Genomic DNA, 24,615 nt, shown 5'->3' on the forward strand with positions numbered 1-24,615 from the left:
AGAGCCCCGGGGGTCGCCGCGGGTGGCGGGGCGCGGTGCCAGCGCCACCGCTGGTCCCCGCGGGGCCAGGGCGGGACCGGGACAGCCGCGGGGCGGGGTCCTGCCCGCCCCGCCCACCCCGTGCCCGCCCCGCCACGCCCCCTGCCCACAACAAAGATGGCGGCGCTGCGGTGACGCCTGCCCGCCGCCAAGGTGGCGGCGCAGTCACGTGACGGCGCGCCCCGCTCCGCCCGCTGCATGGCGGCGCCGTGAGGCGGCGGAGCCGCGGCGGCAGCGGCCCGGCGGGCGGGATGCGGCGGCCGGCGGGCTGAGCGGCCGGGCGGGGATGCGCGCTGCGCCGCGCAGCCATGTCACGGGTGAGCGGCCCCGGGCCGGCCGGCAGCGCTAAGGAGAAGCGCTCCTTCAGCAAGCGGCTCTTCCGCGGGCGGGCGGCGGGCGGCGGCGCGGGCTCGGCCCCGGCTCCCGCCGCCGCACCGGCCCCGTCCCCATCCGGGCGGTCGCTCGGCGGGTTCATGAGCCGCGTCTTGAAGACCCTCTCCACCCTCTCGCACTACAGCAGCGAGCCCGAGCCCCGCGGCCCGCACGCCCCGCGCCTGCCCCCGCCGCAGGCGGCCGGCGGCCTGGGCAGCTGCTTCCCGCCGGGCCCGCCGCGCAGCCCCGAGCCCCCGCCGCGGCCCGCCGGCGGCCCCGAGGCCGTGCCCGGCGTGGCGGGGCTGCGCAACCACGGCAACACCTGCTTCATGAACGCCATCCTGCAGTGCCTCAGCAACACCGAGCTCTTCGCCGAGTTCCTGGCGCTGGAGCAGTTCCGCGGCGGGCCGCCCCCCGCCGCCCCCGCTGCCGACGGGCCGCCGCCCGCGCCCGGCGAGGTCACGGAGCAGCTGGCGCAGCTGGTGCGGGCGCTCTGGACGCTGGAGTACACCCCGCAGCACAGCCGCGACTTCAAGGTGAGCGGGCCGGGCCGGAGGGGCGGCTGCCGCGGCTCGGAGGCGGGAGGGCCGGGTGCGAGGGAGCCGGGCCGGCCGGGCCCCGTCCCACCGCGACCGGCCCGCCGGTGCCCTCCGTTCTGTCGTGGGGACGACGCGGCCCTGGGAGCCCCTCGCCTGGCTGCCGGGCTTGTGCGGGGCTGCACTGGGAGAGGCCTGCGGTGGCACCGGCAAACCCGCGTCCCTCGTGTCCCACGGGTGGCACCGGCAAACCCGCGTCCCTCGTGTCCCACGGGTGGCACCGGCAAACCCGCGTCCCTCGTGTCCCACGGGTGGCACCGGCAAACCCGCGTCCCTCGTGTCCCACGGGTGGCACCGGCAAACCCGCGTCCCTCGTGTCCCACGGGTGGCACCAGCAAACCCGCGTCCCTCGTGTCCCACGGGTGGCACCGGCAAACCCGCGTCCCTCGTGTCCCATGAGTGACACCAGCAAACTCGTGTCCCACGGGTGCCTCAGGCTACTCTGATGTCAGGCCGTGGTGGGGCCTCGTTGCTGCTACATGCTCTGGAGCAGTGTGAAAAGCCCCTGGGCTGGCGGGCTGCACACCGGTGGCTCTGGAGAGCCATGCTGGCTCCCCGCTGTCCTTCAGGAGACACCGACCCTGGCTGGTGTGGGCGTCAGGCCAAGGGACAGCATGTCGGTGCCACCAACGCGGGCAGCTGTCCCTCCGCTCTCCGTTGTCCCTGAGGTGAGCGCGCTGCCACTGCGTCCCTTACTGATGGTGTTGGAAGCCGGCTGCCTTTTGCTGGTGAAAGTGCCCGTTTTGCTGTTTCATACCGCTGTCACGCTACCGTTAGAAAAGTTGTGAGTAACTGTTGTTGTGGCGCCAGGAGCTGCGGGCACGCCCAGAGGAGGTGACAGCTGAGAGGGGCCTCGCAGCGGCCCCACGCGCTCGGGACTTGGGGCTGGTTTGAGGCATGAGTTGCAGTGTGGATGGCAACTAATTCATGTTAATGCCGTGGTGTTGGCCCGGCTGCAGCCCTCGCACTGTTTTGGTTTGACAGTGCCCGACGTGGGCTCCATGCTGTCCCCAGGAACTGTGGTGACAGAGACCATGGTCTCTGCACTTGTGGCTTAAAAACACCCCGTGGTGGTTTGGGATTAAGTGAGATACAAGTGTTTTGAGAGCGCTCCAGGCCTACCTTGCTTCTCGAAGCAGTACAGATATTGTGAAGTCTTACTGTAACAGTGACTCCCTGGCATATAAAACAGTTGGCTGTATGAGAAAATGAGAGAGCGGGTAGTGGCTTCCACACTATTAACTTAAAGACCTTTGCTTTAGGGGAATTTTTTTGCAGAGTGAATTGGAGAGGGGATGCAGAGATGCATGAAAATACAGCAAGAATGTCGTTCACACGTCCTCTGGCTCTTTGCCTTCGGTTGAGATGGGGTGTGGCAGCAGGTGGAGACTGCGGGTACCGGGGTGTGCTGTCCATGGGGTCTGTGGGTGGTGGGGTGGCCGAGAGACTCCTCCCAACTGTCAGCTGTTTGGAGTGACACCCCAGCATCTAATCCCTTCACGTCTCCTATTCCCAGGCGGTGTCACGCCCGTCATGGCGGTGTGCTGGTGGGGTGGCAGTGCTTGCCCTCTCCGGAGGATGCCGTGGGCACTGGAAAGGCCGTGCATGGGTCCGGCGCTCTCCACGTTTGGTGGAGCAGTGCTGGGGGAGCTGATCTGCGAGTCTTGGCAGCAACACAGGGCACTTGCCTTTATCATAATCCTTCACCACCCTAGAGCATTCTGGCAGGAGGAGAAATTGTGGATTTCTCCTGAGTAATAACAGGAATAAAAGGCTGTGAGACCAGAATTATCTTTTACCAGCGTAACTGATAAAATCAAAGGGGAGAACAGACCGCTTTCTAGGCCAAGAAATGCCATTTATGCAGGCCTGTGATAGAGGTGTTCAAATAAGAGTGACAGAAGGAGAAAGAGAAGCAGGTCTGTAGATCCAATTAAGGCCAAGTTCCAAGTCTGTCTTTTTTTTTTTTTTTAGAGCGGAACTTTCTTTGCTTATTTGCAGGCGTCACTAATGGTAAGCGAATGCTTTTCTGCTCCTTGTTGATGTAGCAGGAGCCCATCCATCTTCTACCTGCCAAGTCCCCTGGAGCTTTCCAAGAAGTGTCTTTGCTGGGGGGATCTTGTCCCAGTAGGTCTCGCTCAGCACCACACAACATCAACAGTGTCTTGCTCAGAATGACTTTGTCATTATGTCAAGTACTCCTTACGGGTTCAATTACTTTTAATAGTAAGTTAATGCCTCCGAAGACAGTTAAGTAGCCTGAACCTGCTATTATATTCTGTGTTCTTAATTAATTTTTTTTCAACAGCAGATTTGCACAGTTAATTTAAAAATGTAAACAGTATCACAGTATGTTTGGGATTGGAAGGGACCTCAAAAGATCATCTAGTCCAATCCCCCTGCTGGAGCAGGAACGCCTAGGTGAGGTTGCACAGGAACATGTCCAGGTGGGTCTTGAATGTCTCCAGAGAAGGAGACTCCACAACCCCCCTGGGCAGCCTGTTCCAGTGTCTGTCACCCTTACTGAGAAGAAGTTTTTTATCAAACAACTGACTTAGATTTGAGAAAGGTGAAGATTGGTGTTTCTGCTCTGGAAGCTGCTGCCTCTCCCCAAAACAAGAGCAACATCCCCACCATGCTTGTTTCAGATAGAGAGTGGAACAGTTTCTATCTTCATTGCTTTGTTTTTTTTTACGGGTGAAAGGTGCTTTCAGGACAGTCATTTTGCACTTTCACTCCAACAGTAAGTTATTGACAGTAATATTTATTTGGTAGTCAAAAAGCTCTTTAACCAGCATGCTTAGAAATCCATGTATGTTGGGGTTTTTTTGCTTTTTTCCTATTTTGGTACTGAGTATAATTGGGTGAAGACACTTCCTGATTCCTTGACACTTATCTGCAGGCACTAAGCGTATTTTGGGATAAAGGATAGTACTTATCCTCTTGCTCATTCTTATATCTGTAGGCTTTTTTCTTGGGGCAGAGGAAATTCTTTTCTAAGTGAGTGTCTCTGAGTCCTTGCAGGCAGAGGCCTTTGAGGGGGCAAGTTTCTACATGCTCTTTGCCTTTAGCTGTTTTTTCTTGGTAATATTATCTCCCCTTTTAGGTTGGTCTTCAAGAAATAACCCATCCCACAGGTTCATGAATCACATAGTGCTGCTCCTGAAAACAAGGAAAATGCCATTAAAACCAGTGGTTTGTATAAATGGTTTGTGTTGTGATTGCAGGGGCAAGGGCAGCCTGGCCAGCGCTAATGCATGGTGAGGGCAGGTGAAATGCTCACCCGCCAGCAGCTGCTGCATCGCCTCTGCTCCATCTGCTTGAAACGCAGGATCTCTGCCCGTTTCTGCATTCTAAACCTGACATTTCTCTCTGCCATGAGAAATTATTTTTTATATTTTTTTCTTTCCAGTCCTCAGCACGGATCTGTGCGTGTGGAGCGTTCTCTAGGTGTTTGCAATGGCTCAGGATCAGCTATGGGCAGGGCACCAGGAGGCTCTGGCAGCACGTGCTCTCTGCGATGGGGGCAGTGGTGCTGTGGAAGCTGTGGGTAAACTCTGCTGTCCTGCTCCGAGGGGTTTGCTGCCCGGGAGCGTCTGCTGGTGCAGAGGCCAGGCCGTGGGGTGCACAGCTTCACCAGTGCTGGCAGCGGGGGCTGCAGGGGCCATGGCAGCGGGACAAGGTGGAGAAGGACAGGACTGGGACGTGGGCACGAAGCGGTTTGTTTCCTGGGAGTGGGAGCAGGAGGGACCCGGACAGTGCATCCCAATCAAACGGGACAGCAGCACGGTGGCAGAGGTGATGGATGGTGGCTTTTTCTCTGCTTTGGATGACTTTCCGGTTGGTCCTTGCTTGTTTGCAGTTTGTTTTAACAATAGTTTTCTTCCGATTGCTCAGTGGTTTTTATTTTCCTGCCCAAACAGAGCTGTTGCTTTCATAACAAGGACCAATATTGTAGCTTGTGCTTCCTCTTTCTCCTTTGTGATGGTGTGACAATGGTGACAAACATCCATTGTATGAGCAGGAGCTGTGCTTTGGGCTTGTTTTTTTCTAGGGAGCTGTCCTGCCTGCAAAGTTCCTGGGAGTGCCAGATAGTGAGGACAGAGAGGCCTTTGTGATGGGGAGTCAGTCTGCAGCGCTTGGAGGTGATGATGGGGTCTTAGGCAAGAATGATTTTTATTTAAACTAATTGGGCTTGAAAAACTGTACATACTTGTTCAAATCCTCAGCCTTTGCTTTCCGTGGAGTTCTGCTCTCCTGTGATGATGAGGCTGTGTTCTGCCTGAGCCTTTCTTCCTAGCTAAGCCAGCTGCACACGGAAGCATGTCAATATTTATTATAACAAAACCCTTTGTATGCCAGAACTGTGGTGATGGCTTTCTTTTTATTTGTTCTACAAGATGAAGGCTGCCTTATTTTTGTGACCTGCAGTGTGTACAGCAAATACAGCAAAATCATAACAACTTGATTGAGTTGGATTATCAGAATTAGGTCTGAACCAGGAATGAGTCCCTGTTAGCAGAGCAGGGATTATTGTGCCAGGTTAATAGCATTGCTTCCATATTTTTTGTTTTTTTAAACCTGCATTTAGTGTAAGGTTTCATAGTAGCTGTGTGTAACTCTTACAGCTTCAAGGTGCTCGTGTTTTGGAGATGCACTTGGTTTAAATACTGTGCTTGGGATGAGTAATCTCTGACTCTTCTTTACTGAACCGCTTCACGCTTGTGGCATTCCCCTGCTCCTTAACCCCACCGATTGCTCTGCTAGCATAGCAAGAAAACAAAGTGTTACTGTAGAACAAAATCCCATTTCTGCCGTTAAAGATGAAGGTCAACAGCAACTCTTGTGGGGCCGCCCGGCTGTACTCCTGTGCATGGCCTGGCAGGATGTGTCTGTTCGGGAACACAGCACCCGGCAGCTCATCTGCCACCGCCGGGTCCCTTCCTGTGAGCTTCACTCTCTCCTTATGTGGTGAAGCGAGGAAGTTAATCAGGATTAACTAAGGTTTAAGCCTGGAAGAGTGAGAGTAGCTGCTGGCGCAGGATGGATGTCAGGCAGGGACGAGAGTGGTGATGCTTCTTGTCCAGGCTTTTTCAATGTGGTGGGGAACCCGTGCTGGCCCTGCCGTGCCACATGCTGCCATGCTCCTCTTGGATTGCTTTTTGAAGTGGAATAATAAGCGGCTGTGCTTGTTTCCCCCTGTGCACAGACGGGACCTGGCTGATAGGGATGGGAGCCTCTTCCCTGCGGGCTGCCTCCGGAGCCCAGCACCTCCTGCTGCCACCCTGCCTGCTTCAACAGATGCGCTCTTTTCAAAACTCCCTTTCTCTGCCTTTTGGAGAGCTGTGGTAAAGCTTGGCAAGGGAGATGTCACCTGTCCCGGCTGGGCCAGCACCTCGTGCTCGGCGCTGGGTGGGATGCAGTGCTGGGGGGCACAGTGAGCCCAGGAGGAGAGGGAAGAGCACTGGTCCTGGTGGGCTCGGCCTCGGCCCCAGCCCGGGTGAGCAGGTCTGACCATGCTGTCTGCAGACGCTGCTTTCCCCAGAGAGGATAATCTCGATGCAGAGAGGGGAAATTGCTGTTTGTGTGCACGAGGGAGTCACTGAGCTAAACACTCTTCATGAGGTGTCTGCTGGAGAAGTTGCCCAAACACAGAACTGTGTCTGTGGGATTTATAAAAGAAAAAAAATGACCTAGTTGAGCATGACTTGATGATGTTCAATGAAAGATGAAGAATAGCCTTTCTTTCCTGCTCACGTGTGTCATTGTGTCAGGTCTCTAATGAGCTGGCTTCATCCGTTTATGTACAAAAACCTTCTCACAGATGCTTCCTACCAGAGGTGCACTGGAAAATAGCAGACTGACATTTTTCCTCTAGTTTTCTTTGTGATCGGGAACAATAACAGTAGCAAAGGAGCGGCCAGTAGTTCAGCTATGTTTGGATTCATTTATTGCATCTATTTAGAGCAGTAGATGAATAATTATTAAACTTTCAGTGGGCTGATAAAAATGATAATGTGTCTTTGCTGTAAATCTGCTTTATAGACGGGCAGGGACTTGTTTGGTTATAGGGCTCTTGCATTAGGGGCTTACATAAGTGTATGCGATCCATCTGGAATGATGATTTTCCCCCTCTTATCTCCTCTGACAGTGCCACTTCCATGCAAGTGCAGGTGCTCCTGTGTTGGGGGGCAAGGGGAAGGAAGGTTTTGTTTCTTCTGCTGAGCTGAGCAGGGCTGGCAGGACAGGGCTGACAGTCACAGGGGGTGTTGGGAGGGAGCTGCAGGGTCCCTACATGCTGCCAATGTCTCACATCTGGAACAGCTGCACCACAATTGTTCCTAACCCATTCTTCATACCCTCTGGTGCCAGACAGAGGCTGTTAGATGCACCACCTATACTTAGAGCAGCACCAGATTAGGGGCAGAGGATTAAATGCTATGGGGGGTTGGAAAATGTGGTGGTTTTTAATGTTTTTATGTGGTTTTTAAACCAATAGCTGCTTAACTCGGTATCTGCAGCCAGTTGAAATTGCTGTTGCTTTACTGTGGTGGATTCAGCATAAGTAGGACCAGCAAAACAAGGTGGCGTCTTCTCTTACTTGATGAGCAGAAGAAAAGAGAAAGGTTGAGGTTGTGTTGTGACTTCTACCTGTTTTTGTTTTGTGTGGAGTGATCTTTCTGCAGCCTGGGAGGCCGAGCAGGTATCTCAGGGGTGGGTGTTCCAGCTGTGGCCTCATCTGCAGCAAGGTCCCTGCTGTGCAGATTCCACCTGGATTGTGCCATTCCTGGTGGAGCAGAGCTGCCGTGGCCCTGCACTGTGGTAGGGATGGGAGAGCTCAAGGGGAATCTCGGGAAATAAATACAGAGAGGTTCAGGCTGGACAGTGCTTGGTGGTGAGATACTTGCTTGTTTTGCCCATCAGATGTTCCCAGAGCTATTCAGGAGTCACTGGTCTGGCTCATCCAGAGGCTGCAGCAGTGATGGCAGGAGCAGTTCTGGGAACACACGGCTGTTGCTGAAGTTGTTTTGTAGTGGAGCCTCTTGTGAGGGAATTGTATCTGATTTTTTTTGTAGTGCTTCCTGAATCACTTCCAACATCTTGTGATCCGTGTCCACAGGCAGCTCTTTATCCCTGGTGCACTCGGGCAGCAAGAGTGTTAAGGAAACCAGAGCAGTGATCACGGAGATGCTTCTGAGATGAGGAACGACACAGATCCAGCCAAGGCACGTGGCTGTCGTGAATCCTCAGGGTTCTCTGCCGTGGGCTGCTGTGGCTCCAGCAGCTCACTGCGGGATGACACATCACCAGGAACGTGTGTCAGTAAAAGCCAGTGAGGGTCTAGACTGGGCTAATGTACTGGTGACAAGGGACATCTGCCTGGATTCCTGAAGTCCTGACTTATGTCTGTTGCCATACAGACACCTCCTCACTCCCTTTTTTTCTGGAAATACCAGATTTGCTTCCTCCCAGCAGAACTAAAGACCCTTTTATCTTCAACTTCAGTGTCTAGACTCAGACTTACAGTGTGGTGGTAGCACCTGTTGGCCAACTTCACTCAAACAAACTATCCCAGATGAGGCAGCTGGCTCTTAGCACTGGCCTGATGATACCAAACCTTTTGATATCTCAGTGCAGAGAAGGCTGTATGCTGCTGGGGGGGGTGTTTCAGCACCTCTCCTTGCCGTCTTTGATCAGCTCAGTGCTGAGGACAGTGAGCTGGGTGTCACTATGCCCTGGGCTGCCCTGGTGCTCCTGCCCGGCAGTGTGAACATGTCACCGCGTGCTGCGCGGTCTGGAGGGGACGGGAGGGACAGCAGGTGTCCAAGGCAGGTGTGTTGCTGGAGACATGGATGGTGGTGTCGGACCAGGATCTGCAAGGATGGGCACTGTATTTTCGTGGGTTGGTGTTAAATTTCATAAATTGGTGCAGTGCTAATAATTCACTAGGCTTTCTGCTGAGAGAGGGCAAGAGGTATCAGGCTGGTACCTGAAGAGGCTTAAGATAATTTTTCGGATCATGTTTTGTCACTTTTTTGTGCCAATGGATCTTGTTTTGCTCAACTGGAACCAGAGGGAGGCTGTTTGGTCCCCTCTGGTCCCTGCAGACACTCTGGCTGTTTCTCTGCAGTGAGTTGCCTCACAGCCCCATTCCACGCTCACGTCTTGGTGAGCACCGAGCAGGGCTGTGCTGGGCTCACTGGCCTGGGAGAGGTGAACCCGCTGGGGACCGCTCGCTTGTTTAAAACTCTGGTTTTTATGTGGGAGGGTGCTGGTCCCTGTGCAGGCAAGGGCAGTAAATCTGTTGTCAGAAGGGCTTGCACAGATGTGAGGAGGGCAGATTATTTCTGTTTTCCCTTATTTTGCTGCCTTGAGGCAGGTGGGCAGATTATAAAGGATAGAGAGTATATGTTTATCAGTCTTGTCTTTTTCATCACCCTCCCCCTGTCTGATGACCCCATTTTCTAGAGGGATAAAGCAAGCAGCCCAACCTCATTTCTCCAATCTGTTGCACGGTGATCAAAGCGATGGAGGAGCTCTGGTTCCCTGAGCCCCTGGTCCCAGCAGTTGTCCCAGGGGGGCTGGTGGTTCTGATGCTCAACTCAAGCCCCAGGTTTGCCATAACCGTTGCTGTTTAAACAATGATGCAGTTCCTCCCTAAGCCCTGCCATAACCCCTCTGTGCTGCTGGAGGAGCAGGTACCAGTTTTCCCAGTGAGGCATCATCTGCTGCTGTGACTCAGGGGTGCGGAGGGTCTCGAGGCCGATGGCCAGTCCCGATGCGGGGCAGGACAGTGCCCAGCTGGAGCTGCCGGCAGCCCTGGCTCCGAGCATGAGGGCTCAGTGATGGGAAGAGCCTGATTCTCATACTTTTGCTGCACATTGTCTGTGTCTCTCTGCAGAACATTGTGTCCAAGAACGCGATGCAGTACCGTGGGAATGCCCAGCACGACGCGCAGGAGTTTCTGCTCTGGCTCCTTGACAGAGTCCATGAAGACCTGAACAATGTGGTGAATTACAGTGGCGTATCTCCACTCAAGGTGAGAGGTTCTGCTGGGAGCCAGTGTGGGACAGTGGCTGTACCTTTGCATACAGCCATTGTTTTTAAACTGGATCTGTGTGTTGGTTTCTCAGCTCCGACAGTGTGTATGGAACGAAAGCTTGGGTTAAAATACTCTTTGTTCCTGGCCTTGTGACTGTAGCCAGCCATTGCACTAACCCCTGGTATGTGCTCCCCAATACAACCTGGTGACATTGTGCTCTGGGAGAGCTGGGGGGTGTCACAGGGAGGGGGTGTCACAGGGAGGGGCTGCCAGACATGTCAGCGGGTGTCAGACCCCACCTGGCTACCTCCATTCTGCATAACCACTTCCTGAGCAGAGCACGCTTGGTATTTGAAAATCTCGTTACATTTTCTGGTGGTTTTGGACAAGGAGGGCACAAGTTTCAGAGGGACAACTGGAGCCATCCAACATGGTGCATCCCAATGCTTGTATGCACTTCTGGGGTTTATTCTTCTCTTTCAGCCACCGCTGGAGGATGACGTGCTGCTCGAGGGTCCAGCCTTTCCAATCAGTTGTACTTTTGTGCAGGAACTCTTTCAAGCACAGTACAGGTACGATATTTTGTAAATTTTTATGCTTTATTGCATGTACTGGTGACCCCAGTGTAATTCTACCCTGACACTAACTCCCAGTACAGCTGAGACTGGTGTTATTGTGTTAACAGGTGCTTCAGAACTCCTGTTGAATGAAGTCTAAACTAAGATCTTGCTCCACAGGAGAGTTTTTCTTCTAATTCTGTGAAAATCTTCAGTGTGTACTCCCTCTTCCCGTGCCCTAACGTGTCCTGAGAGCCCATCAGAGGAACACAGACCCAGGTGCTTGGTGCTGTGAGGCTCTGCGAGTGTTATGAGTCCCGGGAGTCTCCAGAGCTCCTGTAACCTGGTGCTTGGGAATTCTGAGCTGAACCTTTCACTGTCCCTTCAGGGGTTTCTCATGAGTTTCCCATAATTCATGGGAAGGGAGCTTTCTCACTTCAAAACTAATACAAGAAAACAACCTAATTTCCAGTGTTTCTCGATGGCTGTATTGGTGCTGCTATAAGAATTTTAATTCCTGGGCTTTCCCCTGATATTTGCCAAGGCTTCCTGTGCAAAGGAGAAGCCTTAAGCCTGGTGTAAACCACGAAGCCACCGTAAATTGCAGATTAATTCTGAGTGTGAGAGATGCGTTGTCTGGAGTGTAAGAGGGATCTGTTCACCTGCTATGCTGACTGTCGCCAGCTCTTTCCTGTCACTTCACCTCTCTTCAAACAGAAAATCCTTCCAGACCTTCCATGCTGGAGCTACTGCTGGTGAATTATTAATTTTGCAGTGATGTTTATTAGAAGCTGGATTCAGTTACTGGAGTGAAGTCTTTTCCTGGCATGCCCTGTAATGAACTTTGAGGCTAATTACTTTAACAGGAATTAGAAATCAGGAGCCCGTCATTTCCAGCAGCTGTTTGTACAGCCTCTGCAGGGCTGCTCTGTGTGGAGAAAGAAGAGTAGAAAGAGGCAGTCAGGCTGACATGCAGAGCCTTTTGTTTGTGATTTGGTGAATTATCCATTCCCGATGGAGTGGGTTTAACTCTGTCCTGTTACCTATACTTGCACCAGGTCCTCTCTGACGTGCCCACATTGCCAGAAGCAGAGTAACACCTTCGACCCATTCCTCTGCATCTCTCTGCCGATTCCTCTGCCTCACACGAGGTACGTGACTGTCTTGAACTAATATTGCCTGTTTCCCATGCATGTAATGTTATTTAATTTGCTGCAGAAGGAAGAGAGATGTCAGCAAAATCTCTCTGGTAAGTCTTTAAAAAAGATAGATAGGACCATAGGGGGCTTAATTTTTTGCTTTGCAGGTAAATTGGAAAATTGAGTCTTTTACTTGTTTCAGAATGGCCCTGTGCCCCCCCCTTAACTTCCTATAGAATTAATTTTTAGGAGGAAAAAATGTCTCTGCAGGTAACTCAAATATTTTGCTTTTGACTTAATTTATAGCATTTAAAATTAGAAAGGGTGAAAAGGATGGAACACTTTTTAAAATTTCCTTTAAATTTTAAAGGGGGCTTTTTTTGAGAGCCTTTGTGCTTGTGGGAACAAGTAGCTCCAGTCCATGTTGTGAGAAAGGAGTCTTTGGAAATCAAACGTATTTGTCCAGCTGCAGCTGAGCATAACTCTGGTGTGAGTGGATCTGGGGTGCCGGGGAGGTCCCTGTGGCCTCAGGCAGCCTGGGTGCCCCCTGGCTGGGCTCACTGGGGTCCCTGTGGCTTCAGGCAGCCCGCCTGCCCCCTGGCTGGCCTGACAGGGTTTGCCCAGCCCCAAGCACTCAGCGCAGCCCCAGCAGCTCTCTGTCCTCTCCACAGGCCGCTGTACGTCACCGTGGTGTACCAGGGCAAGTGCTCGCACTGCATGCGCATTGGGGTGGCCGTGCCCATGGCTGGGACAGTGGCCAGGCTGCGGGAGGCTGTCTCCTCTGAGACCAAGATACCCACAGAGCAGGTAACAGGCTGAGCGCATCACCCTGCCCTCAGTGGGACGGAGCACAGAGGCTTTCATCCCGTGTTGGGTGTGGAGGAGTTGAACAGGGGAGGTGGGTTGGGGATGGTCTGGATGGTGCTTTTCCCTGTGTGTTGGCCCTTTGCAGCGTGGCGATGATGGGAGAGCTGTCAGTGGGGTGCAGAGCTGGCTGATCTCCCGCTGATCCATGTGTGCTGGCAGCCAGGGAGCCACTGCACACCCATGGGGAACTCCTCTTTAGGAAGAGCTTCAGGAATGCTGTCAGATCCCACCAAAACCCCTTTGCATACTGCCGTTAGCCCAGCTCCTCCTTTATGCCGTTACCCCAGCTCCTCTTCCTTTACCCTGACTGATGCCAGTGTGTTTTGAGGAATGTCTTCTTGTAGCGGGAAAATGGCAGTTGAGAGATGGGGCAGGTCAGCTGGAGCAGGCATGGGTGGTTTCATGGACTCTGGTTTGCTTCTGCTGACTCTAGATCGTGCTGACGGAGATGTACTATGACGGGTTTCATCGATCCTTCTGTGATACTGATGACCTGGACACCATTCATGAAAGTGACTGCATTTTTGCCTTTGAGACCCCAGAGATCTTTAGGCCCGAGGGTATCCTCAGTCAGAGAGGTACGTTGATAACTCCTCTTAATGCCCACCACGGTTGACCAGGAGACTTGTTTTGGAAAAGGATGTACTTGAGAATAAAAGTCCCACAAGCAGTTGATGTTCTGGTGTATTGATTTCAACTCTTTGTCCAGACTCATTCCAGCAGACTTAATGGCCTTGTCAGCGGGGAGGTTCTCAAGAAGCGATTTACACTCCTCTCTGCCTCTTCCCAGGGCTGATTCTGCAGGTCAGGCTGGCTTAATGTGAAATCTGTTGTCAGGCTTAATTTAAAGATCTGCTATGGACCAGACGAAGCCATTGAAATCGTGTTATTTAAAATCAGATTGCTGGTGATGAATAAACAGTCTCAGGAATGAACAATCACTTTCAAAGCTGAAAAAGCTCTGCTTCTCTGCTTCTCCCGCTTGGTGAAAGGGAATAATTGCATCCTGGGTAGATGGAGTGTAATCAAAGGCAAATTTTATTATTGGAGGTAACAAGTAGGGTTTCTGTCACTTCAGCTCTTCTTGCAGGCAGACAAAGCCATGAATACTTGTAGAAATTACTGTGAAAAATGAGTTAGGTGAGCACTTACGTGTAATTTCTTTCTGTAAAGAAATAGTCATTATGAAAAGTAATTGCTCTTTGAAGCCTTCCTACAAGTATTAAAAATGGTCTTGGTTCCATACTGACCTGCTCCTCTGCAGCTGAAAGGAGGTTTCTTACAGGGGCCATCAGAGCACTAAAGGCGAATGAAATAGCAAAATGTTTCCTTTCTCCTTATTTTTCAGGAATACACGTGAACAATAACCTGAATAACTTGAAATGTGGCACTGAGCACTCCCGAACAATATCGTACTCTCAAGGAACGGTGAAGTCTGGAAAACTGGAACAGTCCTCTGCGAAACCAGCAGCGAATGACAAGATTGTCCTGCTGGTGTGTAACAGAGCGTGCACTGGACAGCAGAGCAAGAGGTGACTGGAGCTTCAGCTACTCCTGCCTGCAGCCTGAGCTGGCCTGGGGTTTACTGTAGTGAAAGCACGAGGTGAAGGAGGGATAGCTTGTGTTCAGTGCTAAAGATCATGTTGATGATAAAACATTAGTGAATGCAGCAAAATATTCCTAATTTGGGTGCACTTAAACCAGCATGTTGAAACAGTGTTAATGGGAAAGGGTGAACACAGGGTGGTTGGAAGGATGTGCCACCCCCACAGAGCTGTCTGGGGTCAGAGCAGCCAGACCCTCTGGTGGGTGGATGTTTTTAATTGGAGTGCAGATAGGGTGGGGGATATGAGAAATGACCATGGCAAAGGCATTTGTACCAACTGCAGACTGAGAACCATCTCAGCCGCTGCAGTTTGTCTCACATACACTGTCCCAGCCTGGCTGCAGAGCTCTGAGCACAGAGCAGCGCTGCAGCCCATGGAAAAAGGCCCTTTGCTTGGGCAGCTGGAGCAGTGTTTCCTCACACTTAAGCACCTCTTCTCTGGAGGCAAGGTTTTAAATGCCTTATTTCTGGGCAGTTTTATCTAAGCTATGAGCTCTGCCAGTGCCAAGTGAGGACAGTGGCAGTGTCAGAGTTTGGGGATCTGATTGCTGAACAGGTAATAATTGTTCAATTGCTCATTCCTGTAGGTTTGGTTTGCCCTTTGTGTTGCATTTGGAAAAAACAATTGCTTGGGATATTCTGCAGAAGGAAATTCTGGAGAAGATGCAGTATTTCCTGCGGCCTGCAGCCTGCATGCAGGTGAGCCAAATGGTCCGTCTGTTTGGAGGCTTCAGCTCTGTGTGACAGGAGCTGATTTCTCAGAATGCTAAACATCCTGCACACGCAGAACTGATGGCATCCCCTTGTTTCTCTGTGCAATAATGTCAAAGTCTGGTATTCCACCTCTGTTGTGCTGTTGTGTATTTGTGAAAGGTACAGGTAAGATTAGACTGGTCAGGTGAAGAAATCGCATGCTTTGCTTCCTTCCTTGCCCCCAAGAAGTATTTGAGAGATTAGTGCTGCTGTGCACACTGGAAATCCACTGATAGGTCATGTTTGCCTAAAAGAAAAGCTGAAACATTTGCTTAGTGACAGCATGTTTCTGCTGAGAACTCCCTGGGTGCAGAGGGTGGAGTGGGGTGTTCGATCTGGGTACAAAGCCTCGGTTGCTGTCCCTCACCCCCTGTTAGCTGCTTGGCATAGGTGGATTGGAGACCTTGTGCGGTTGCTTTCTCATGTACTTCATCCTAGAATGCGTTTTCTGTATCAGACAGTGCCAAGGGTGGGCTGCACACAGGTGAGTGGGGCCGGAACCACTGAGACAGCATCCGCTCTCTTTGCTGCAGGTTTGCCCGTTCAGCCTGCGAGTGGTCAGCGTTGTGGGCATCACGTACTTGCTACCTCAGGAGGAGCGACCCCTCTGCCACCCCACAGTGGAAAGGTGAGGTGGGCCTGTTCCCTGGGGCAGGAGGGGGTTTTGTGGGCTGGGAACGTGCAGAAAAGGACAGTCCTCGTGGGGATGTGTGGAGTGGAGGAGCAGGGGAGCAGCTGAGTGTCCTCAAGAAGCTGTGTGAGGATTGCTGGGTTCTGTGTCATGCCATCTGGAGTCTGTTCTTGGAGATGGAGAACAGAATGAAAGTATTACTCCCCCCCTCACTTTTTTTCTTTTTTTAGTGACTGTTATTCTTTAGAAATTTTTGTAGATGCCTGTTTTGTCAATAAGTATACATTTATTTACAGAACTAAAGTACTTAGGGAGATGCAGTTTGCCAGCTTTGCCATGTCCTTTGCTCTATGAATTCCTTTTCCTCCTGTGCAAACTTGTGCTGTGTGGGAGCAGAGGAAGGATGGTGGGCTAGTGGAGGGAAGTTATATGCATGTAAAAGGTAATGTGGACTGCAAAAGGAAAGGTGATGTAACTGCTGTCTGCTCCTCTCTCCAGGGCATTGAAGTCATGTGGACAGGGGGGAACTGCTCATGTGAAATTAGTGGTAGAATGGGACAAAGAAACGAAAGACTAGTAAGTATGAAGTAGAAAGCCTTAAAGCATGTTCACCTCAAGAGTGACGCGTGCAGCTTGCTTGTGTGAACTGTGCACACTTCAGCAGCTGTGAGACCCCTCAGAACCTGTTCCTGTCTGCAGGGACAGACCGGGGCTGGGTGTCCCAAACCTGCTCTGAGATGGGGGCCCTTTTCTCTGTAGCTGGGTTTTGCATTATGGAACAGTAGTCTCACCTGTGGCTCTTTCCCCACAAATCATTCATGTGAGAACTCATGGGTGGTGAGACAAACTGCAGTGGGTGCCCACAGCTGCTCTTCACCTCTGTGTTCAGTTGTGCTGTCCTGGCAGGATCTCCTGCCAGTTAGCTCTTGCTCATGTGTAATGGGACAAATTCAGGAAAGAGCTGCTGGTTGTACCTTCACAACAGCTCTCAGCAGTACGGGGAGCAGGTGGACGTGCTGGTAACTGTGGTGTCTCCCTGATGCAGTTTGTTTGTGAATACAGAAGAGGAGTATATTCCAGACTCTGAAAGTGTCCGCCAGCAGAGAGAGCTTCATCACCAACCTCAGACCTGCACTTTATCTCAGTGTTTCCAACTCTACACCAAAGAGGAACAGGTAGGAACCATACTCAGGAGGTCTGGCTGGTCCACGAGCTGCCTGATCTCCCACCTGCAGTGGAGTAGCTGTTTGCTGCAAACATTCATCTGTTGAGACAGGAGAATAAACTGGTGACACAGCATTAGTTACCAGCCTTGCTAACAGTTTCTTTGTAGTGAGGAGGAAGTTCTTGAAGATACTGCTTTTGGGGTTTTTGCCCCCCAGATGTTGATATGAGAACTTACTCCTCTGTTCTGCAGTTTCTTCCCTGTGAAATAGCAATTAATTTTCTGGCATGCATTGTAAGGGTTAGAGCAGCGTGGCTTCTTCCTGGGAATTCACTGCTCTGTCTTGGAGCAGCTGTGAGTTTCCAAGCCTGAGCAGGGCTGCGTGGGCTCCAGGCACCCCCGTGGAGTGGGACCCACGACTGGTGCTGAGCTCAGTTCTCCAGAAGCGTGGCCGCTCTCCTCCTCCAGCTCTGATCATGCTGCTAAAAAGGGATGGACTGAGAGGTGGACTGCAGACCTCAGCTTTAATAATTTTGGAGCCTCTCTTGTTGCTTCTCAGAGGTGAGAGAAAAGTTGCTTGACAGATTAAAGCTCTCTGGCTTCTGAGTTTTCTGAGCTCTGGGCTGTGGAGGGGAGCGCATGCCCTGTTCGTGTCTTTGAAAAGACACGTTCTCCTAGGTGAACACTGCAAGTCTGCAGTTTGTAAGTCTGTGCCAATGGGACGTTGGAAGGAAGAGGGTTTCCAGAAGGCAGCAAGGTGTTAGGGATGAAACTTGAAGTAGAACAGTCTTCCTTCTGTTCTGATTCTTTCTTTGCTGCTGTTTTTCTCATGAGAATACTTTTACTCAGGCTGCCAAGCCTGCCTGCTTTCTGCCTTTGCTTTTTCTTCTCCCTCACTTTGTAGGGATTGGAGTTCCTAAGGTGGAAACAGTTTCTCTGCTCAGCAGCACTAGTGAATTCTGTATTGCGTGGAAAGTGCCTCCTGTGTGAGGCACCTCTGTCTCTTTGTCACTGTTCTGAAAAGGTCATTGGGAACCCTGCATTTTCAATGAGCCTGAGAAATGCTGGAGTGGATGGGTGACTGGTCAGTGTCTGCACGGGCTGGGGCAGCAGAGGAGCAGTGAAAGCTGCCTTGGAACTTGGAAGCTAATACCCACTGCTGCCTTTTCCTTGCAGCTTGCCCCGGATGATGCGTGGCGATGCCCACACTGCAAGCAGCTGCAGCAGGGTAGCATCACACTGAGCCTCTGGACCTTACCTGATGTCCTCATCATCCATCTCAAGAGGTTCAGACAGGTAAGGATGTTTGTGGTGCTGAGGACCGCTCAGCTGGGCAGTGACCTGACTGTGCCACGTCTTCAGAGGCAACTGTTCTGCCCTGCATGTTCCTCTTCAGACATGGTGACCTTGTTGCCACTGCTGCTCACGCTCTTCTCTGTTTGTGCAGGAGGGAGACCGAAGGATGAAACTTCAGAATATGGTTAAATTCCCCCTGAGTGGTTTGGACATGACTCCTCATGTTGTGAAGCGCAGTCAGAGCAGCTGGAGTCTGCCGTCTCACTGGTCACCGTGGAGGCGACCGTATGGTCTTGGGAGGGATCCTGAGGACTACATCTACGACCTGTATGCTGTCTGCAATCATCATGGCACCATGCAAGGGGGACACTATACAGGCAAGTATCCTGCAATATTATGTACATTAGATCCTTCCAGAAATAAAAAGATTATGTTTTCTGGAGGGGGAGCCTTTGTGACTTTAAGGAATGGAACAATGGTGGTCCCAAATCACCTCATGTACATTCCTTTTTCTGCTATAGTTTTTTTCCTTCAGAGTAATAGCACCAACCTTTCATGTTTCAGAAATGCTCCTGGCCACTCAACTTAGAACTGCTGTAGGTACAAGAGGCTGTGACACACAGGAGGTGTTTACAGATTGCTGATGTGCACAGCCAGTTTATCAGCTCCTCTTGGCTTATTTCAGCAGCTCCCAGAGCACCCAGGGATAGAGTTACTTGGTGGTTCTTAGGATCTGCATGATTTCCCACAGCAGCCCAGGAGATGTGTGTGCCTGGTGTTGCCCTTGGGTGTATGTCTCTGGGCTGGGTTGTCCTGGGTGGACTCAGTCAGAAGGAGATTCAGTGGTGGAGGAGACTGCTGCAAATAACAGAACATGACGTGAACAGAGTCACCCCAGACATGGTTCTGTTCTGAGCCAGACAAAGGAAATCCTGAACTGGGAGCTGTTCATTGTATTTTGGTGGGCTCAGGCCCCATCTTGCCAGTCAGACTGGAAGAAGATGTGTTGCATGAGTAAATTTGTTCTTTCATTCTTCTTCAAGTCCATCACAGTGGATAAGGTCATGTTTAAGTTCTCATATGGCAAACCTGAGAGCAATAGGAGTAAGGAAAGTCTAATAATAACGTGTTTTCTCTCAGCATATTGCAAAAACTCAGTTGACGGCCAGTGGTACTGCTTTGATGACAGTGAAGTCCAGCAACTTGCTGAAAATGAAGTCTGCAAGCAGACAGCATATATTCTTTTCTACCAGAGACGCACAGCAATCCCGTCATGGTCTGCTAACAGCTCTGTGGCAGGTAAGTCCTGCTGGCCTTGTCAAGGAGCGGTTATAGTTTATCTCTCATGTATACTTTGGCCTCCTGAAGAATTTTCTGCCTGGCTCTGCTGAAACGCTGCTCTCTGTCCCAGAGCTCAGTGAGCGGTGTCTGCTGTGCACCAGGGCCAGGGAACCCCCAGCTCTGCTGGTCAGGCCGGTTGTGGCAAAGAGGCTGGGGATGGGGAACTCCCTTCACCCCCACGGGTGGTTCTGCTCAGAGCTGCCCTTGTCAAAACCAGGACATCAAAGTGTGAGGAGCTCATTCTGCCAGCAGTGCCGATGGTCTCATGTGGGCAGCCGGTGGCTGAGCATGCTGGTTGAGTCCATGGTGAGCTGGGGGCTGGCATGGGCTTGATGGCTTGGGAAAGGACAGGGCTAGCTCTGCCTTTTTGTGGCCGCTGGAGGACTGCCCTCTGCCTGCGTGCTGTTCACGGGTTCTGTGATCCACAGCACACTGGCACAAGTGAAAATCTGCTGTTTATAGCTCTAACTATTTTATAAGAGCAAAGGCTTGTTCTCTCAGCAGTATCTGGATGCTGGGGCTGTGTGGGCCAGCTCCAGGGTCTGTCGCAGGATGGACCTTCCTCTGCGTGGGTTTCCCGTGTGCAGCTGCTGGCCTGATGCCTGTGCCTGGTTCTTGCAGGATCCACCAGCTCCTCACTGTGCGAGCACTGGGTCAGCCGCCTGCCCGGCAGCAAGCAGCCCAGCATCGCCTCGGCAGCCTCCTCGCGGCGCACCTCTCTGGCCTCGCTCTCGGAGTCAGTGGAGCTGACTGGGGAGAGGAGTGAAGATGATGGTGTGTATCAGCGCTGCAGCACATGGGGATAACTGGGCTGCTAGGCTTTCTGGTGCAAGATCCCTATTAAGATGGGGCAATATACTTAATGGCAAGAGGCAGTCACTCGAGCAGGTGGGGACACTGGCTCTGTGTCCATAGGAGCAGATGGGTTCTGGCTCAGCTGAGCTTTTCACTGGTATGAAAGGATGGAGAAGAGCAGGGCAGGAACCTTAAGGAGCCTTTCAAAGAAAGGAAATACTGTCAACCAAACCCCTCAGTCAAGAATTACTTGTGGTTTTTGTCAGTTTCACTGCAGCACCTTTGCTGCTGGTGTATCTCCACAACTTAGCACAGGTGCCTATTGCTGTGGCTGACTGCTCCCAGGGAGGTGAGGAGATACACTAATTCACTTGTGTGTGCTAATAACTGTTCAGGTCCTGACTTTGCCTGGCTCCTCCACCTAGTGCTTTATAACTTTGAAAATGTGGAGCTTCAGGCATCAGTCTGAGCATTTTGAAGCTGGTAGAGAGATGTCCCTGCAGCAGCGCTGTGGCCACTGTCACATCTGGCCATGGTAGTCACAGTTCTGAAATGCTTGTTGTTGTACTCTGTGTTTCTAAATCCAAGTACATTGCTTTACCTAAAGAGGCAGGAATCCTACTTCGCCTTTCAGAGGATGGTATGGGAAAATAATCTTTGATACAGAACAGTGTGTTTCTGGGAGCACAATCATAGCTGGTAAACTCCTTGCTAGTTTCAAGGGTTTCCAGGGTGCAAAACCTGTGTTTGATCTCCTGCTGCTCAGGGATGAGAGGAAAATCTGGATTTTCAGTTAAAAGTTTCAGAGTGTTATTTCTGGGTGGCCACTAGCAAATAACAGTTGTTGAATTCCTTATTCAGCTTTTAAGCAAAAAGCTGTGCCTGTAGCAGGCACAAGGAGAGGGACCAGGTGGTGTAGCTGGGTAGTCTGACTCTCTTGGAGAAATAGCATCTGTGGATGGGTGGGATAAATCAACTGCAGGCTTGGCTTTCATGCCGATGATGTCTTTTTCTTTCTCTGCAGGAGGATTTTCAACTCGTCCATTTGTAAGAAGTGTCCAGCGTCAGAGCTTGTCATCTAGATCTTCTGTCACCAGCCCGCTGGCAGTGAGTGAAAATGGAGTCAGGCCCTCCTGGTCGCTCTCTGCAAAACTGCAGTTGCGTTCCAATTCTCCATCCCGCTTCTCCGGAGATTCCCCTGTACATACTTCTGCTTCTACCCTGGAGAAGATCGGGGAGGCTGCTGATGATAAAGTCTCCACCTCTTGCTTCGGCAGCCTGAGGAACCTCTCGAGCAGCTACTTGGAGCCCTGTGATGGCAGTCGGCGAGAGCACAAGGCGGCTCGCAGGGCTCCCTTGGCTGTCATGGAAGGGGCATTCAGGGAGGAGTCTGTTGTAAGGACATCTAGCTCAGACCTTTCAGACGGGTATGGTAAAAGCTCTGCGCAGCCAGACAGGAACCACGCTGCTTTGGACCCTTTTGATAACAACAACCAAATCGCCTTTGTTGATCAGAGCGATTCTGTGGATAGCTCTCCAGTCAAGGAGGTGGCAGCCCCCAGCGGGCCAGGGCTGGCTGCAGAGAAGGCAGAGGGCACCCCTAAAAAGGCTCACGGCTCCAAGGGAGTTTCTGAGCCAGACAAAAGTTTGAGGAAGGGAAGGACAGTCTCATCTACCCGAGAGACCAAAGGCTCTCACTCTTCTCCTCCTCCGCTAAGGAGTTCCCAGAAAGTTTCCCGATCTAGAAGTAAGGCGGACTCCTCCAGGGCCAGCGGGCGACACGGGTCTCCTGCTCCCGCTCAGTCTAGGAAGGACCATGGCACGAAGCCCCTCGAGGCGCCTGTCCCATTGGCTCAACAGAAGCAAAAGTCTGGTTCTCCATCCTGCACAGCTGCCAAGAAAACCCCATCAGGCTCATTGACTAAGGGCTCTTCTGCTGGGAAGAGCCGGACTTCAGACCGAAGCCTCAGCAGGGAGGGCTCTAAGATAAGTCTGGGGTCAGATAAAGCGAGCGTTACCAGCAGCTCAAGAACGAGCTCTCCGCGGATAAGCCACTCCCGGAGTGACAGCAGGGCAGTCGACAGCAAGCACGTGCGGAGCTCCTCCATGGCCAACCTGCGGTCTCCAAACACTGGTGTGCGTTCTGGTCTGAAGAGGGACAGCAAGTCGGAGGAGAAAGGATTGTCTTTCTTTAAATCAGCCTTAAGGCAGAAGGAGACCCGGAGGTCAGCAGACCTGGGGAAGACGACGATGCTCTCAAAAAAGGCAGGGGGTGGCAGTTCCAAGTCAGGCAGCAAAAATGTGCTGGAAGACAAATCGGAGAGAGGTGTAGTCCCACCAGCCTCTCAAACCAATGCCAACATTATTGCAAAAGAAAAACTTGTCCCAAAAGACGCCACACCCAACAAACATTCTCTGCTATCCAGCCGCAAGTCCAAGTCTTCCCAGCTAGACCCCGGAGTCCAGTCTCCTCCTTCCAGTGGCAAGCAGTCCACTGACAAACCGCTGAAAAAATTACCTTCCAGCATGCAGGTGTCTGTACGGCCTTCTCTGGAACCTCAGTGAAATGCTGCAATCCAGGTGTCTTTTCTTCTGCTGAGAAGCTAATTTATTCTGAGCTCTTGTTTTTTTTTTTTGTTAATGTGCCTAATGTATGTTTTGAGGAGAAGTTAACTGCAAGTTGTTAAAGCGCCTTTTGATTCTGCCATCAAACCAAATAGCCACAGGCAGCCAGCACTGATGCAGGTGGTGGAGCTGGAGTTGTTGAACATGAATGCAGCTGTCCCATAGCACTTGTACAGGAGTCTCTTTATAGAAAATGCAACAACTTTCTGCAGAGTCAAGGTTTGAAATCTGAAACCCGGTTGTACTGACACTAGTGTGCTTTGTAGAGCTGTGAACTGATATTCCTTTGGTCTTGTTCTGAGCAGGCTGGGTCTGCGCTGGTGTACGGCCTTGTTCTGAGCTGTGGAGGATGCGATGGAAACTGGAAAGGAGAGACTGCCACTTCTTTGTGCTCTCTCAACCCCCTCTCCCTGCTCCCCTCCATTTTTCAGGCTTTCTAAAGGGCAATATTTCAACACTAATGTTGTTTCTCAGGTATATACTCAGGCAGTATAGGAGGGACTAGCATTAGTGGATGGACGGAGAGGTACCTGTGTGTCCATGCGTACATGTGTCTGTCATAGATTTCATTTTTGCATTCCAAGAGCAGAAAGTGGTGGGGTTTCTTATGAAATGTAACATGATTTTTTTGCTGCTGTGTCTCTGAAGAGTTTTACTTTGCCCACACCTAAGGCAATCCCTGCCCTGTCCTCTTTACTCACTGTCTCTGCTGAAGCACTACCCCGAGCACCAGGAGAAGTCACTGAGCAGCAGCTGTTGCCAGCTGTGCCTGTGCTGTGCAGGGCAGGGGGCGGTGGCGGTGCCATGGGAGAGCTGTCCTCGTACACCCCAGTGGGGTGACGCTGGTAGGACCCTGCTCAAACTCCGAAGCCAGCAGCATTTCCTAATATCCTCAGATGCTTCATCGTAGTGGTGTGAATATAGCATCCGTTATTTATAGGACTAACTTTGCGATAAGCCAAGTGTCACTGTCTCCTCTCTGCCTTCTCTGAGCATGCGTTGAACAAGCCCCTTCCTGCGAGTCAGGGGCTGCACCAAAATACCGGAGCAGTTTGTTGCATTCTCCAGAGCCTGCTGCGTCCCTCCCTGCGGTGCGCTGCTCCCCTTCCCCGCGCGTTTCGGCAAAGCCGTCCCCTGTGTGTGCGGTGAGTGTCTGCCAGGGTTCAAACACTACATTGAGGGATGTCTGTTTACATGCCCTTCTCACGGGGGAGATTCCTCATGTTCTTTAAGATTCCTCTTCAAAGGTGGATTCCTTAAGTCTTTTTATATACATGCAGTGAATTATTTTATTTTTTAATTTCATGAGTTTTTATTAATGTGCTGCTTATCCTTTCTGTACATCAGCAATGTGCTGTGCAGGTCCCGGTGTGCAGCTGCTGTGCAGTGCTGGGCACACTTGTCTCCTGAATCAGATCCCTGCCTGTCCCCACTCATATGTGGCAAAGCTGCTCCAGGCTCAGCTTGTGGACAGACCTGTTTGTATGTTTTCTGTCACTGTAACAAAGTGGCCTCAAACACATAGTCACTCAGAGCTGGTCTGCTCCACCTCCTCTTGGGCTGGTGTCCCTGCAGGAAGTCTTGTCCTCAGGTCTGCTGGGCACGCTGCTGCTCCATGGTCACTTTTTGTCCTGGGACATCTGCAGCAAGCTCTGCAGAGCAGTGTTTTGGGGGGAGCAGAGAGCTCAGGGAAAGGCAGCGGGTGTGTGGAGCGAAGTGAGGGTGCCACAGAGCCCAGGGGGACAGCAAGCGGAAGCGAAGATTGCATTACTTGCTTCTTAAATGTATGA

At 51.7% G+C, this 24,615-nt stretch overlaps 1 protein-coding gene across 1 annotated transcript; it reads left to right on the plus strand.

Annotated features, from left to right (window-relative positions):
- Nucleotides 1-287: 287 nt before the first annotated feature.
- USP31 (ubiquitin specific peptidase 31) lies at nt 288-23,828 on the plus strand. Its single transcript, XM_080354278.1, has 16 exons — nt 288-947; nt 9,910-10,047; nt 10,534-10,622; nt 11,666-11,758; nt 12,418-12,553; nt 13,047-13,191; nt 13,962-14,145; nt 14,807-14,918; nt 15,506-15,600; nt 16,102-16,179; nt 16,649-16,778; nt 17,945-18,064; nt 18,216-18,441; nt 19,205-19,363; nt 20,027-20,179; nt 21,225-23,828. The coding sequence occupies exons 1-16, from the start codon at nt 348-350 to the stop codon at nt 22,763-22,765; spliced, it is 3,999 nt and encodes a 1,332-aa protein (XP_080210404.1). The 5' UTR covers nt 288-347; the 3' UTR covers nt 22,766-23,828.
- The last annotated feature ends 787 nt before the right edge of the window (nt 23,829-24,615 follow it).

The sequence above is a fragment of the Nesoenas mayeri genome (genome assembly GCF_963082525.1).
Source record: "Nesoenas mayeri genome assembly, chromosome: 15".
Taxonomy (NCBI): domain Eukaryota; kingdom Metazoa; phylum Chordata; class Aves; order Columbiformes; family Columbidae; genus Nesoenas; species Nesoenas mayeri.

What these genes read in the sequence shown, in the direction of transcription:
- USP31 (XM_080354278.1), top strand. Translation starts at nt 348, where the DNA reads ATGTCACGGGTGAGCGGCCCCGGGCCGGCCGGCAGCGCTAAGGAGAAG. An exon ending in ATTCCTCTGCCTCACACGAG is followed by an intron (nt 11,759 to 12,417) that starts GTACGTGACTGT and finishes TCCTCTCCACAG; the next exon opens with GCCGCTGTACGTCACCGTGG. An exon ending in ACTGGACAGCAGAGCAAGAG is followed by an intron (nt 14,146 to 14,806) that starts GTGACTGGAGCT and finishes TCATTCCTGTAG; the next exon opens with GTTTGGTTTGCCCTTTGTGT.